This window comes from Pogona vitticeps, chromosome 2 (genome assembly GCF_051106095.1).
Source record: "Pogona vitticeps strain Pit_001003342236 chromosome 2, PviZW2.1, whole genome shotgun sequence".
Lineage (NCBI taxonomy): Eukaryota > Metazoa > Chordata > Lepidosauria > Squamata > Agamidae > Pogona > Pogona vitticeps.
In genome coordinates, this window is record NC_135784.1 from 29,788,968 (window position 1) to 29,805,407 (window position 16,440).

The 16,440-nt window shown below is 41.2% G+C and overlaps 1 protein-coding gene across 3 annotated transcripts in view; it reads right to left on the reverse strand.

Moving 5' to 3' along the window:
• LOC110090481 (killer cell lectin-like receptor subfamily F member 1) overlaps positions 1-16,440 on the reverse strand; it is a 48,279-nt gene that overhangs the window by 21,133 nt on the left and 10,706 nt on the right. For 2 of the 3 annotated variants that reach the window (XR_013542728.1, XR_013542727.1), the window contains exons 5-6: positions 8,816-8,922; positions 1,643-6,138 (exon numbers count right to left, since the gene is read on the reverse strand). Coding sequence is in view for 1 of the 3 variants with exons in the window: in XM_020814106.3 (XP_020669765.3) it covers positions 1,643-1,727 (85 nt within the window). In the remaining 2 variants the exon portion in view is untranslated. Of the gene's footprint in view, positions 1-1,642; positions 6,139-8,815; positions 8,923-16,440 lie in introns of those variants that run through there. The other variant, XM_020814106.3, reaches the window with a different exon arrangement.

Below are 16,440 nucleotides of genomic sequence, written 5' to 3' on the forward strand. Positions count from 1 at the left end.
CGGATTAAGTTCTTAAGTAGAGACCCCACTGTATTCACTCATGCTTAGCTTGCAGTCTAATATCTCAGATCCTTTCTTCATAGTCACACAAAGTCTTTGAGAATACATCCCAGATTCTTATCACACGTACAGTTGCCAGGCAATGTATCACCCTCTTCTATTTGTGTGTCTGCTTTTTTCTTACCTAAATGTAGAACTTTACATTTATCCCTTTTGAAACTCATCTTGTCTGGCCCGGTTCTCTGTCTGGGTTACTGAACACAGAAATCCATTAATAAGAATTTCATTGGATTCAGCCCAAAACAGGGGTGCCTTTATTATTTTCCACAGTGAAATGGACAGTAGAATGAGAAAGTTACTTCAGCAGAGTTCACCTGTTTCCTCCGCACTTGTCACTTAAGACTCTGTCTTAGTGCCAAGTGAATACAGCTCTATTCAATAAAATGTCTAGCTTTGGTGAATATTTTGATTTCATTCCTGTGGCAGACCGGATGTTTTGTCATGTTTTAGGCCTAGGTAGCTCATGGACCATAAGCAGAAGATGGGATCTCCCCTGAGATTTTGGGCTAGTTCACACCAGGAGCTCCTATTAACTGTAATGATTTTCTCATTATACTGTTTTTACTCAAGTGTAAAAATAACATGTCTTGTATTTTTATATCTTATATGATATAACTTGCTTCAGAATTCCTTGAGTTTTATGAGCCAATATATTGACATAATGAATTAACTTAGCCTACTGTGCTGTACCATACATCTGATCAGAACTCACTTCCATTGAGTTAAATGAAGCTTATTCCCAGGTACAGGAATTTAAGATTACAAGCCTAAAATAGTTTGATATTGTTAGGGCCTGAAATGATGGAAGCATTCAGATCTATGTCCTCAGTTTTGGAACTCAGGAGATAAACATGGAAAATCAGAACCTTGCTTCTTAGATGGAGAAAGAGGCCCTGTGGTATCCCTCTGTGTGTGGAGGTTATTCAGAGTTGTATAGCCTTCCTGATCGAACACCACAATCTCTTGACAAGAAAAAAACAGACAGAGAAATAAGAACGTATGGAACCTCAGTTTTACAATTTCAGATAAACCATGAGGTATCACCAGGACAGGATCTCAAGCAGTGTATAAAGGCAATCAATAGTTCTTGCCATGTGTGAGCCACACAACTGGCATGTGACAAATGAAAGGCTCATGACAGGCCAAAATCTTGGCTGCCCTAGTTTTGATCCAGGGAGATGTTGCTAATCGGCACCAATGGGAGCTTTCATCGACATGCTGATATTTTTTATTGTATATTTATGTTTTCTGTAATTTAAATCCTGCCTTTTAACCTAAAAAGGCACTGAGGATAGCTAACAATAATAAAAAATAAAGATGAAAAAACAAATCTTGACTTAAGAACAAAAGATGAAAATAAATCAGTTTAAGAAGCAGTTAAAAGCAGCTGGAGGGACTGTCTTTTTAAAGATGGCAGCTGAGAAGAAAAGGGTTAAATAACTGCTGGAACCCCAATAATCACTGGCACCATCATTATGCTACTCCACCACAGCTGCTATTACTAGTTTAAAAACAAGTTTATTAAGTACTTATTATTAAGTACAAGTTTATAAAGAAAAATTTAATTTCACATATCTCATACCTTGTTTCCCAGCTGCACAGAGAGTTTGCGAGCCCCTCCTATGAGACTGGAAGTACAGAGCAGTGTAGCCGCTATCATCTTCCATTGATGATCTACTGATAAGTTTGCAGAGAAGCAATTCAGTGTTGCAGAGACTCAGAGAGCAAGCGCTAGAAGTGGTGGGAAATATTTCACTAGGCTGGGTGATGGTCAGAAAACTTGAACCATTCTTGCTTTGTGTCAACCACAAGAAATTGTGCGGTACTTCATGAGAAGGTGTTGATGACAAAGTGGGGAAGACAAGGTGTTCTTATGCAGTTGTTTTTAAACTTTGGGGAAATGTAAGTGAAAAGGTGGACATTTTCAGAGTGATGCACAAATGGGCTATCTTTGGGCAGAGAAACTGGAAAGACTGTTTTATTGAATTTATCCAGAAAAAGAAGATATTTGCAAACAGTTTTTCAGTGGCTGAACTTATTGGAAGCAGCAACAGTTCATCTTTCTTTTCTCCGAAACCTAATTTTTTAAAAAAATTCCTTCTTTTGCCTCTGTTGATTGGTGATCATTGTAATGGGCTCAAGCTACAGGGAGCCAGATTTAGGCTGAATATCAGGAAAAGCCTCCTAATTGTTAGAGCAGTACCAAAATGGCACCAATTACCTTTAGAGGTGGTGAGCGTTTCAACGCTGGAGTCATTCAAGAGAAAATTGGGCAAACATCTGTCAGATCTGCTTTATAGGCTCCTTTCAATTCAATTATTCTATGTATTGTGAATGGCCTAGTCCATCCATACAGCACTCTTGTGAGGTAGGCAAAGTTGAGCGATGGTTGAGTGAAATTGGTGGCCGAATGTGTTACAGGCCGGACCTCCTTCATTCCTAGACCAACGCTCCACTTGTTACACTCCAATATGCTGCTTGCTGGCAGACTACCCATACAAGAGCTGAATTTGGCCTTGAGATCCATACTTTCCCCAGATGGGACTTGAACTGGTGTAACTTGTTTGCCATCCCAACACCGAGCTTTTGAAATCCGGTGATTCTTTGAAGGTTGCGTAACAGACTTTCAAGGGCTCAGGCCCTTGTGTGCTGGTATTGTGTCCTCTTTCCAGGTGGGCAAGTCACAACAGCATGCTTTTGTTTTACTTTGATTACTGAGATATGTCTCCCCGGAGAAATCTCCTCTTGAGAAGGAAAACAGGGTAATCACTGGAATTAAGCAGTCGCCTTAACATCTACTTTGACCCCACGTTAATATGTGCAATATTTGCAAATTTGGAACTCAAACTTCAAGGTATTTCTAAATGAAAAAAAAATCAGTAGCATAACTGACAGTGATATGTGAGGTATAGAGCTGTTTTCACAGTTAATGCTTTGCCAAGCCATGGTTAATTAATGAGGGTATTGAATGAGACTTGGGAAAGCTTGGCTAGTGACAGGGCAGAGTACACAATTTACTACATAAGGGCAACTAAAACTCATGAACAAGGGTAGCTAGCCTGACCCTCTCCCAGATCTGCAAACTTTTCAAAATATTTTGCCTTGTTTAAATCTTTAGTCATAGGAAATGTGGGGCCTTCCATGTAACGCAGGATCCCAGCCTCCATGGTTCCTCACCATGCCTTGGGAGTTTTGGGCAAGATGGCGACGTGCGAGAAGCTATAGTCAGGAGCTCCATCAGCTTGTTTTGTTTTGTTTTATCAACTTTAACTTATTTGGGTTACCTTGATCTTCAAACTCCTTCAAATTCCTTTGTTCAAGTTTCAGCCTTGATATTCACAGCTTTTCCCCACAGCACCTCCATCTTAGAGTTCTGTGAGTACTAATTGCCTCCTTCAAAGACACAAACATTATGGGAAGGAAAAGTAATTTCTTGCAAGAGGAGGGCGGGGGAGTGAAAAGCTGTCCCCGGCTTCCAAGCAGTCCAAGCTAGAAGAGTTCTTTGCTCCTTTAAAGAGGCAGAGCAATAATGAATGTTTGGAAGCCTTCTCTGGGGAGATTGGTTGCTCCTTACAGCACTCCCCTGCAGCCCCTGAGGAGGTGAGGGGTTATGGCATTTCCAACCCAGCTGAAGGAGGTAATTTTTCAGGAAGGACAAAGAGACATTGACTCATTAATAAAACAAATCTTCCTGATAGCTGAGACAAATTTTCCTTCATCTGGAATGCATTTTAAAGCTACTCCAAGGGAAAGAGGGCACCCTTCCTAGAAATCCACAAGAACCCCCTCCAATAAGCAAGGAGAACAGTCTTATCACAAGAAGGACTCTCCATAAAGAGCTACCAATGCCCCCATTTGGGAATTCTGCTTCAACAGCCACTGGCGAAAAAACCACTTCAACTTGATTTACAATCCAAAGAGCCTGGCAATCATAGTCTTTCCCTTCAAGGGGAAACTCATAGATTGGTCCACAAAAAGGTGGGCCAGACAACACCTAGCTTTGTTGTTGTTGTTGTTGTTAAGGAAGGACCCCATTGGCATAGACCTCTCAAAGATAGAGAGACTGCCCAGTACAAGGAGCCAGGAATGTTTTTGCTTATATTTCTGTACCAACAATATCCCTAGGCAGCTCCTTGCGCAATCCCTAAGTGTCTCCTTGAGGGCAAGGGGGACCCTGCCCTCAAGGAGAGACTCACTGATAATAGCCTCCGCCCACTCACTTGTTATCGGCCTGGCCCCTTTCAACAGCCAGGCCGGGCAAGGATCTAGTGAGGAGGTGGTGGTCCTGCAGCGGTCAAGGACCCTGTCAACCTCAACTGACGTCACAGGCTGAAATTGTGCTAAAATTCCCAGGCAAAGAGATGCGCTGCACGTCTCGGGTTGATCCACTGATAAAGAGGAGAGATATCTAGGCGGATGGCCTCCACTTTTTTTTAAAAAAAAGAAGGCTGCAAATTGGTCACAGGAGATGTTACTGGGAGGCCTGTCACTGTGACCAATTCCAGATAAATTCTGGATAAATAACCAAAAGTGTAGGAAGATTGGACTAATACAGAGTCAGCTGTCTGCCATCTTGGGGGAAAAAAATAGTACCATGCTTCTTTTCGTTCTTGTTTTCATGGTAGCAGGGAAGACATGCCGTGAGACAAACCAATCAGAAGACCAGAAGATGACATACAATATTCATATGTCTGCCACATATGAGAATATGTCCCTCTTTCTTTCTTACATCTCCAACATATAGATGGGATCTGTTTATTCATTATATTCAATTTCATCAGTGTTAAATACCATCTCCATCTCCATGGAGCACTTCTTTGCATGCAATATATGCCCCTCCATGTGTACCGAGAGAGAGAGAGAGAGAGAGAGAGAGAAGGATCTAGCAAATGGATGAGACAGCACTATTGAAGTCATAGAGTCATAGAGTTGGAAGAGACCACTGAGGCCATCCAGTCCAACCCCCTGCCATGTGGGAACATCCATCAAAGTATTCCCAACAGATGGCCATCCAGCCTCTGCTTAAAAACCACCAAAGAAGGAGACTCCGCCACCCTTCGAGGCAGCCTATTGCACTGCCGGACAGCTCTGACCATCAGGAGGTTCTTCCTAATGTTCAGATGGGATCTCTTTTCCTGTAGTTTGAAACCATTGCTCCGTGTCCTAGTTGCTGGAACCCTGGAAAACAAACCTGTCACCTCTTCAACATGATATCTTTTCAAATATTTAAACATGGTTATTGTTACATACAGCTATGACCTCACCTGTCCGTCACTGCTAAAGCTGCGAGCCATCTACCAATGGTGTGACAGAGGGTGGGACATAAGGGGTGGAGCTGTTGTATAAATGGGAGTGAATGTGTGTGAGAGATTTTAGATAGGGACAGATAGGGCTTGGATAGGGTTTAGAGAGGAGTTAGGAGATCTGTGATGTATCGTGAGAGTCTGTGTATGCTAGTGCTTTATTATAGTGATTGAATTATTATTTAATTATAAGTGATTTACCATTCCTTTTATTTGTACCCAATAAACCTTAGTTTTTATTTTGAATCATATCTTGGCCTGAAGCTACTTATTTGAGGGAATGGTTGGTGGCAGTGGAAAAGAAGAGTGATTTAGGGTGACGTAGCGACCCCCCTTTGTGAGGTAGAGGGAGGCTGTTACAGTTATCATGTCCCCTCTCAATCTTCTTTTTGTAAGGCTAAACATTCCCAGCTCCCTAAGCTGCTCCTCACAGGACATGGCTTCCAGACCTTTGACCATTTTAGTCGCCCTCCTCTGGACATGTTTCAGGTTGTCAACATCCTAGACTGCTTCTGGTAAAAAATAGCCTAACCATCTTAACATTTTAATTTGTTTTTAATTTTATCTAATATTTATCTATATTTCATGATTTGAATTGTGCAGTTATTTGATACAAAATTTACAACTATTTGATACAAAGAAAGAAAGACTGTTTCAGTGTGCTGTGTAAGACTCTCCTTTACTGCAGATCCAGTGTTCTTCTCGTGTGCAACTGGAGCTAGCAATACCAAGATGGTTCGCATAAGCACATTTTCCTCCCCCACGTATTGAAAACCTGAACAGACAAAAAACAGATGTTCAAAACATTAGTAGAAATCATAATGCAGGGGACTGGGATACATTTTTTTAAGCAGAAGAAGAATTCAAAACATTGCTGTGGCAAGCAAACCTGTAAGCCAATTTTCACTTGAATACAGGGCTCACTGAGGCTGCAACTATATGGGTAAATAGTATAGGATTTGATGTGGGAGAAAAACAGATATCTCTGAATAAAAGAATCACGGAAAAGTGAAGTTGGAAGGGGCCCACAAGGCCATCAAGTTCAACCCCCTCCTCACTGCAGGAATAAAATCAAAGCATATCTGCCATGTAAAGTTTTTCTTGAATGCCTCCAGTGTTGGAACACTCACCAACTCCAGAGGTAACTGGTTCCACTGTTGTACTGCTCTAACAGTTAAAAGGTTTTTCCTGATATTTGACTGAAATCTGGCTTCCCTTAACTTGATCCCATTGTTGCGTGTCCACAGATCTTCCCCCTCCTCTGTATGACAGCCTTTCAAATATTTGAAAAGTGTTATCATATCACCCCTCAGCCTTCTTTTCTCAAGGCTAAACAGGCCCAGTTCTTTCAGACTTTCCTCATAAGGCTTGGTTTCCAGCCCCCTGATCATCCTTGTTGCCCTCCTCTGAACTTGTTCCAGTTTGTTAGCATCCTTCTTGAAGTCTGGCGTCCAGAACTGGAAACAACATTCAAGGTGAGGCCTAACCAGTGCTGAATAGAGAGGAGACTAGCACCACATGGGGTTTGGAAACTATACTTCTATTAATGCAGCCTAAAATATCATTTGCCTTTTTTGCAGCCTCATCACACTGTTGGCTCATATTTAGCTTGTGATCTATGACAATTCCAAAATCCTTCTCGCTCGTAGTTTTGCTGAGCCAGGTATCCCCTGTGCGATTGGTTTTTTATTCCGAGTTGAAGTACTTTGCACTTATCCCTGTTGAATTTCATTCTGTTGTTTTCGGCCCAGTGCTCCATCCATTTCTCCAGAACTGATTACAGTACACAATAATAAGGCCAATGTGAATCAACCTAGCCCTTTGGTGTCCCCCCCCCCCCCCCCACTGTTGGGGAATTCTACTTTTTTTTCAAGCTGGAAGAATTCAAACAGTGGTTTCTTCATATGATCATTTGTTAGGTTTGTTAAAGCCCGGAAAAGGGCTGTTTAGAGTCTGGCAATACGCACTGAAGTGGATCTCCTTGGTAGGGCTGCAGAAGGTTTTATATACCTTACTTCAAGTGGGCCTAATAGCCCCTTGTGACTCTGATTTTATCAAAAGGACAGCATGTGTGGCTGTGTGTTATATTCTCATTACATATTAAGCTGGTGTGATGTTTGACCATTAATCATATTGCAATCTTACAGATGCTCATTTATTGGAAGTCTTGCTATCTGGGGGATTCTCGGACCTGTAAGTATTGGATAAACTGAATGTTTATCAAATAGAATCAAAAGAGTGAGGGAAAAGGGAGAGAGAAACATCAGTGCAAAAGACAGAAGGGGATTACAGAAAGAAAGGAGAAAGTGGGATTCATGAGATTTTCACCTGGATAAAGCTGGTTCCATTGGTGAGCAAAGTATAAAGCGAAGATTTAAAGTTTAATCAACAGGTTTATTAATGATTTCCCCCCCCATGAATATAGAGAATGAAAACGTTTGCTGGATCATCTTTCTACCAAGAAAGGTAAAGAACTCTTCAAAACCAAACTCACTTTCCTTCCCTGTTTGTTTTTTCAACTTCAACATAATTCTGGGCCAGAAAAGCATTAAGAGTTTGGGATTATAAAATATATAAAGTGCAGTATATATCTTCAGAAATATTCTGAATAAGCTTTGCTGCTTCATGGTTGGTGCTGCTGAATATGTACCAGGCAATACAGTAGTACCACCATATCTGAGGGATCAGTACCTGCAATTTCACTTACCTGTTGTCTGAAAATATTAAATAACCATCCCCCAAATACCGTAATTTTCCATGTATAAGACTATACTTTTGTCTAAAATCTTTAGACTAAAAATTGAGGGTCGTCTTATACATGGAAGTAAGCTGAGGAGAGAAAAACCAAGTGGAGGGGAAAGCAGGGATGAAAGTGATACTGCAGGGCTTTGATCCTGCTTTCCCCTCCACTTGCTAAGCCTTAGTAAAAGGAAAGCAGGGATCAAAGTGGTGCAAGATGGCTTTGATCCTTGTTTTCCCCTCTGCTTATTAAGTCCCATGGGGCTTAGCAAGTGTAGGGGGAAAGGATCAAAGCAATCCTGCACTGTTTTGATCCCTTTCCCCCTACACGAGCTAAGCCCCACTTAGATTTTTTAATTTTGGGTTAGAAAAGTGGGGGTGTCTTATACATGGGGGTGTCCTATACACGGAAAATACGGTACATGTTTCCAAGTTGTATTACTGAAACTGGCCACTAGAGGGAAACAGAAATTATGTGAAAAGAAAAATATATATTTCTAAAGATGAAGTTACCAGAACTGACTATTAGATGGAGCCAGAGACCATACTATGTATAGCATGTTATGTATAGCATTCGCCATTAAAATAGCATTCACTATAGTCCATGTTTTTCAGCATCCACTGGGGAGGTTGGAACCAATCCCCCACAGATGCCATGTTCCTACTGTACTTCTGGTTTCTGGACTTTCTGCTTATTTAGAAAAGACACTCACCAGTTATTGAAAACGGTATCATTGATCCACTTCCATTGCTCTGTTTTTTTATCCTTTTGGAGACCAATCCAGTGGTCAGCAATACCTTTGTAACGCAGGATAAAGTCCTTGACATAGAAAGGAGAAGTTACACCCAGTCCATCTGTATCCAGTACTTATGCCAATCAGTACAGCAGAGCAATCAAAATAATCTAAAGAAACTTTCTGAATTGATGCAGTTTTCACAGTGGTAGCCAACTATGTAAATCTATATTAAAGACAGGTTAGAATTTATTTATTTATTTATTTATTTATTTATTTATTTATTTATTTATTTATTTATTTATTTATATCCCGCCTATCTAGTCGATAGACCACTCTAGGCGGCTTACAGCAAAGGATGCAACAATAAAAACAACAGAATTACATAAAGGGAAACTTTCGACAATTGGGTTAAACATTAGGAAAGAAAAGAGGAGGGGGATCAGGAATTAACTAGGGGGAAGGCCTGCCGAAACATCAATGTTTTTCGTTGCTTTTTGAAAATACCCAGCGAGGGGGCCGCACGAATTTCAGGGGGCAGGTTATTCCAGAGGCGAGGAGCCACCGCCAAGAAGTCCTGATTTCTTGTTTTCTCTTTTCGGGCCTCCCTCGGTGTTAGGCTCCTCAGCCTCACCTCCTGGCTCGCGCGAGTGACACGGGTAGAACTTGGTGGAAGTAGGCGATCCGCCAAGTATTGAGGCCCTAAACCGTTTATGTGATTATGTGAAAAGCTATAGCCACATAAAACCTTTGGCCAAAAAATACCAATCAAATTATCTTTTATGAGAAACAAACAAACAAAATTTTGAATGTGAAAACCAATGCTAAGGAAAGTGAATTTTAAAAAGAGGCCTTTTAAAAATAAACAGAGGGCAATTTAGGTAAATGCATTGTTTTTTTTACAGATGTGTGGAAGAGAAAGAAATGACTGTCTTGGATAGAGCCCTATGTAAATGGAAAATATTTTGCTGAACAGAGTTAAAGCATCATTTCCCCCGAAACTGGAAACCCTATGTGTTATTCTTCCAAAGGGGCCATAATTCCTGAATTGAAAAACTACCATATACTTTAATACAGGGGTCCTCAACCCCTGGTCTGTAGGTCGTTTCTTTTCCGTGACCCTGGCAGGACCATACTGTGGAGACAGATCTCCCGCCACCCTGCACACCCCTATGCATGCATTCACATTCACAGAAGCACACGTGCCCCCATGGATGCCTGCACCCCCACACATGCATGCACACATACACCCTATGCACGAACATCCCCTGCCCCCTGCCCAATTTTCACCCACCCCCCTATGCATGCACAGATTTCCCCCCCATGCAGGCTAAACTGGTCTGTGGTGTCAAAAATGCTGGGGACCACTGCTTTAATAATTACCCTGTGAGGATATGGGTTTTGTTATACTTGTTTCCCAGGATTTGTGGATTTTTCATCTCAGCCTGAGACCTAGCTGTGGTTGTGGAGAAGAACCAAGACCATATCTCAAGACTGATAAATATAGCATTCCATTCTAATTACAGTGGGGTCTTGACTTAAGAACGGCTCGGGTTAAGAACATTTTGACTTAAGAACCACTCTCATAGGAAAATATTGACTTGACTTACATACTTAGATTTGAGTTAAGAACTGAAAAAAACCCACGTGGGAGGCAGGGAAAGTGCAAAATGTGAACTTTCAGTTAACTGTTGGCCAGTGAAAAGGGTGCCTGTCTGTTTCCTCACTCCTCCCAGCGTTTAGAGAGTGGATTGGGAGTCTTCAGACTGCCTGGTACTGCCTGGACTGTATTTTCCCTGCCTTCCCTGAACCTTTCTTGATCTAAGAAAAAAAGAAACAAAATATCCCCCTCTAGTGGTCGAAGGCGGAATAGCAGCTTCCCATTAGTTTCTATGGACGGAAAAGAGCAGATACGGATCAAATGGTTTTCAATGCATTCCTATGGGAAATGCAGATTTGACCTGAGAATGTTTTGACTTGAGAACCGCCTTCCAATACGGATTAAGTTCTCAAGTCAAGACCCCACTGTACTGTACCCACTACCCTGGGAACCAGGAGCTGTGGATAGTTACAGGAGAGAGGCAGGGACATCACGAAGCAGAGACTTTAATTGAAGTTATAGAAAGGGGGGTTAAGTGTAGGGGCGTCTGTGAGTGTAAGTTGGAGGAGAAAAGAGGGATGACAGGTTTAAAGCCTTCGTTGACTGAGTGGGAGATTTTTGCAATTGTAACTTAGAATAGCCTAGTCATGAAGTAGTAAAACTATTAGCTAGTTAATCATTTTATTGTTTTATGGAGAAGTCTAACAGGAGCTTATTAATATTTAGGTGTTTGGCATTTAACCAGTACAATTTCTATCTTTTTGTACAGTGGTGCCTCGCTTGACGACGTTAATTCGTTCCAGCAAAATCACTGTAGAGCAAAAACATTGTCAAATGAAATAAAAAAACCCATTGAAACGCATTGCATTCCAATGGGCTGAATACCTATTCATCCAGGGAAGATCCTCCATGGGGGGGGGGGCATTTTCAGTGCCTGTAATGCGAAAAATCAGTCCTAAAAACAGCGGGGAGCCATTTTCTTCAGCCGGCGGCCATTTTGAAACCTGGTGATCAGTTGTTTGCTGATGGTCGTAAAGCAAAAATCGGTTCCGGAAGCAGGGAACCGATTATTGCACAGTGAAAAAAAAACCATTTAAACCATTGTTTTGCGATCGCAGAAGTGATCGCAAAAACGTCAACGTTAAGCGGATTCATCGTTAAATGGGTAATCGTCCAGCAGTTTTATAACTTTTTACTCTTTTTAAAAGAGGGCGTGGTGGCACCGCAGGTTAAACCGCAGAAGCCTCTGTGCTGCAAGGTTGGAAGACCAGCAATTGTAAGATCAAATCCAGGCACTATCTTACCAGACTCAGGATATAATAATCAACAGAATATCAGTCTTGAAAGATACCCTCATTCATCTCCAAGGTTCTGATAATGACATGGCAATGATGGATGGATCTTTGCAGGGTAGAAACAGCCAAGGAACAGTAGAGAAGCAGAAAAAGGAAAAATCTGCCCCCTTTTAAATAAAGGAAATAGTTCAGTCTACAACCATTCACCTTCTAAAATTGCCAGTCCAACACAACTACCAAATAACCCACTTTGGATGTTCCACCAAGTACTGTACATTCAAATGATCTTAACCAAGTTCAACAAACCATCAAATACTGTACATCTGCAAGTATGTCACTTAAACCACAACAGGATTTAATTTTACAAGAATGCTCAGACCTAAACAGTGGGGACAAACTAATACCTACTGACAAAGCCATGGCGAAAGCTAGCTCTCCTAGCCTCTCACAACTGGAAGTGACTGAGATAATCCATGTACCTGTGCCTGAGTCTATATACAATAGCAATCTAGAAGTCCCCCATGAGAGTTTAACTGCACCTTCAACAGTATCTAATTCGCTCTCACCAACCTGCATTATTTCAAGACCAAAGATAGCTGGGACTTTAAAAACTATTAAAGCAAATAATGACACAGAAAAGGCAGCTAGGCCAGTTATCCAAAAAATAAATGAGGACTGACTAGGCCTACAGGTCTTACAACCTCATGAATTTGGTTCACCTCCTACTTATGAAACTCCCTCCAGGACCCAAAACATCTGTCCCACCACAATAAACAATGGCAGCATCTTTCTGGACCAAGAGGGTATACTAGAAAAACTTAAAAACATAGAATGACTACCCAGATTGTCCACTTCTTCCCATCCACCAAAACATCTATTTTGGAACACAGCAGGCTGGACAAGGGCAAATCAGTTCCATTAATCTCCTTGGTAAGAAAATGCCTATTAGTGACTGGCTATCAAATCCTCAACAAAATTGAGGCCCCTCTTTTCAACATTTCATTAGGGGATATGATATAGTATGCCTCCAAGAGACTTGGGAGACAAAAGACCTGGAGCTAGATGGTTTTACAAGTTATACATTGAAAGCTGAACCAAGTTCCAGGGGAGGTAGAGTCAAAGGAGGCCTTGGGTGTTACAGTGGGGTCTCTACTTAAGAACGTCTCTACTTAAGAACAATCCAACTTAAGAACAGCTCCATTTGCTAAATTTTGATTCTACTTGAGAACAGAAATCCAAGATAAGAACAGGAAAAAAAAAAAACCTTTCCTGTTCTTTTTTTAACCTTAGGCCATCTTAGGTTAAAAAAAAATTCTCCCCCTAGTGGTAGAGTACGTATTAACCAGCTTTGCATTAGTTCCTATGGGAGCTAATGCTTCAATGTACGAACGCACCTCTACATGACAAAAAAAAAGCCAGAACGGATTAATTGGTTTTCAGTCCATTCCTATGGGAAATTTTGCTTCAACTTAAGAATGTTTCAACTTAAGAACACCATTTCAAAACGGATTAAGTTCTTAAGTAGAGGTTCCACTGTAGTTTCTATGGACGGAAAAGAGCAGATACGGATTAAATGGTTTTCAATGCATTCCTATGGGAAATGCAGATTCAACATAAGAACTTTTCAACTTGAGAACCACCTTCCAATACGGATTAAGTTCTTAAGTAGAGACCCCACTGTAGTTTCTACTAAGCTTCGAGCCACCAAAATCAGCTTAGCCGCATTACCTAATATGCCAATGTCTCTGGTTATAAAGCTTCGATATTTTACCCTGTTGTGAATTAATGTCTATCTTCCTCCACTCCAGCATAAACAACAAAATAAGGATAGGTGGGCAGACCTGCAAAACTTTATTAGTAGAATGACATCTTTACACCCCAAGGCATCTGTAATACTAACAGGAGACTTTAACACCAGAATTGGTCAAAATGATGAAGTCCTTTACCATCACCTTGGTGAACATGCTCCTGAAATGGAGATGGGACATCCAATCCCTGTTAGACAGTCTAAAGGTCAGATTTGTAACTATTCTGGTCTATGTATTTTACAGATGGTAAATAGTTTGGATTTAGTGCTATTAAATGGAGGAGTGGAAGGGGATAGATAGATCAGGGAAATATACCTTCCTGAGAGGGTGTGGTGCTTCAGTTATTGATTACTCTATAATTTCTTATGACCTGTTAAATCTGGTACTCAGTTTCAAAGTTGGTACACACAGAGAGAGTAACCATCTCCCCCTGATTACAATACTATCTTGTCAGAGCCAAAATGTTCATGCAGATTACGAACCGCAACTCAGTACAGAGGCAGAAATTGAAGTATCTCAGGTAAGATGGTCAGCCAATGCAGAATATGTTACAACTGCATTCCTGCATTCGGAAAGCTGTCTCAGAGTGCGGGAGTCTCTTTTGAAAACATGTTCCTCTGAAAAGGCTCTTAATCTGTATCAAGAAATAGTCACAGCACTACAAGGATGTTTGATTCATAAAAAATCCATAAGACAGGATGCCCCGTTTTGTAGAACCCATAGATCCAAGCCATGGTTCGATCAGGAATGTCTGGAAATGAAGCATCTACTACTAGAAACTTATAAGAGATATAGGGAATGAAACCTGCCATCCCTACCACCCGATTGGTTTCGGTTAAAGAAAAAAAATATAAAAAGCTAATCAAGGACAAAAAGAATTTGGCACTGAGGATAAGTTGACAGAAATTAATTGTAGCATCAAGGTCACATGACTGTTACTTTCTGGGAGATAGTCTCGAGAGGGTTAGATGGTCAAGCTGGTGCAGCAAATTTATACACACCTGTTAAGACCTGGGAACTATATTTTACTGGTCTATATGCTGCAAAACAATCTGGACATTTGACTCCACAAACCGTATCCTGTGATCTCCCTGGCTGCCCCCCAGTTTCAATCTCTGAAATTACCAGGTTTATTGCTAAGGTTAAAATCGGCAAAGCACCCGGGAGTGATAACATTCCTCATGAGATTCTTAAAGCCAATATTAATTGGTGGGCCCCAGTATTAGCAACACTGTTTACATGCATTGACCAGCTTGCATGTATACCAGAGGACTGGGGACTTGCTATTATCATTCCAATTTATAAAAAAGGGAAAACAGCTGACCCCGCAAATTATAGGCCAATCAGTTTGCTAACTGTTATCAGTAAACTGTATGCCCACCATCTTCTTGAGAAATTACATAGTTGGATGGAAGAGGGAAATCTTCTAGATGATGAGCAAGCAGGATTCAGATCAGGACACTCTACAGGAGATCATGGTATAGTTTTACAACATCTGGTGGATAAATATTCATTTAAGACCAAAGGAGCATTATATACAGCCTTTATTGATTCCAAGTCTGCATTTGACATGATCCCACGAGACAGACTTTGGCAGAAGTTGGAGACAACCAACATTGACAGGCAGCTGCTCCTCCTGATTCGCTACCTCTATGCAAAAACCAGGTTGAAGGTGAGATGTAACAGGGACAGGTCACCTCACCAAGGCCATCCCCACACATGCTGGCGTCAAACAAGGCTGTGTATTGGCTCCCACTTTGTTCAACATCTGTATTAACTCCTTGGTCAAGAATTTATCTGGAACCAACTTTCATCTTCCCAATCTAGCAGATAGACCCCTATCTACTCTCTTATACACACATGATATTGTACTTCTCTCAATAGCCTGTGTTGGCTTATGGCGGCTATTAAGAGCCCTGGGCAACTACAGTGGGGTCTTGACTTAAGAACGGCTCAAGTTAAGAACATTTTGACTTAAGAACCACTCTCATAGGAAAATATTGACTTGACTTACATACTTAGATTTGAGTTAAGAACTGAAAAAAACCCACGTGGGAGGCAGGGAAAGTGCAAAATGTGAACTTTCAGTTAACTTTCACTGTTGGCCAGTGAAAAGGGTGCCTGTCTGCTTCCTCACTCCTCCCAGCGTTTAGAGAGTGGATTGGGAGACAGTCTTCGGACTGCCTGGTACTGCCTGGATTGTATTTTCCCTGCCTTCCCTGGACCTTTCTTGACCTAAGAAAAAAAGAAACAAAATATCCCCCTCTAGTGGCAGAAGGCAGAATAGCAGCTTCCCATTAGTTTCTATGGACGGAAAAGAGCAGATATGGATCAAATGGTTTTCAATTCATTCCTATGGGAAATGCAGATTTGATCTGAGAACTTTTTGACTTGAGAACCGCCTTCCAATACGGATTAAGTTCTCAAGTCAAGACCCCACTGTATTGTAAAACTGAGGAGTTAGTAATTAATTATATAAATCAAAAGTCTTAGTGTTTATCAGGAAATGGATCACACATAAATGGCAAATAAATGACCATCCAATTGAGCAAGTCAAATCTTATAAATACAGTGGTGCCTCGCTTAGCGACATTAATCCATTCCGGAATAAAACATTGCTAAGCGATTTTATAGCTAAGCGATTTTAAAAAGCCCATAGAAACGCATTAAACCACCATTAATGCGTTCCTATGGGCTAAAAATGAACCTTCAAGCGAAGATCCTCCATATGGGCGGCCATTTTCGCTGCCTCTTAAGCGAAGAAACACAGCGGGCGGCCATTTTGTTTTCCCCACAGCCATTTTGAAACTGCCGATCAGCTGTTTAAAAAGGGTCGCTTTGCCAAGATCGCTTCCCCGCGATCATCGCAAAGCGAAGAAACCCCATAGGGACCATCGCAAA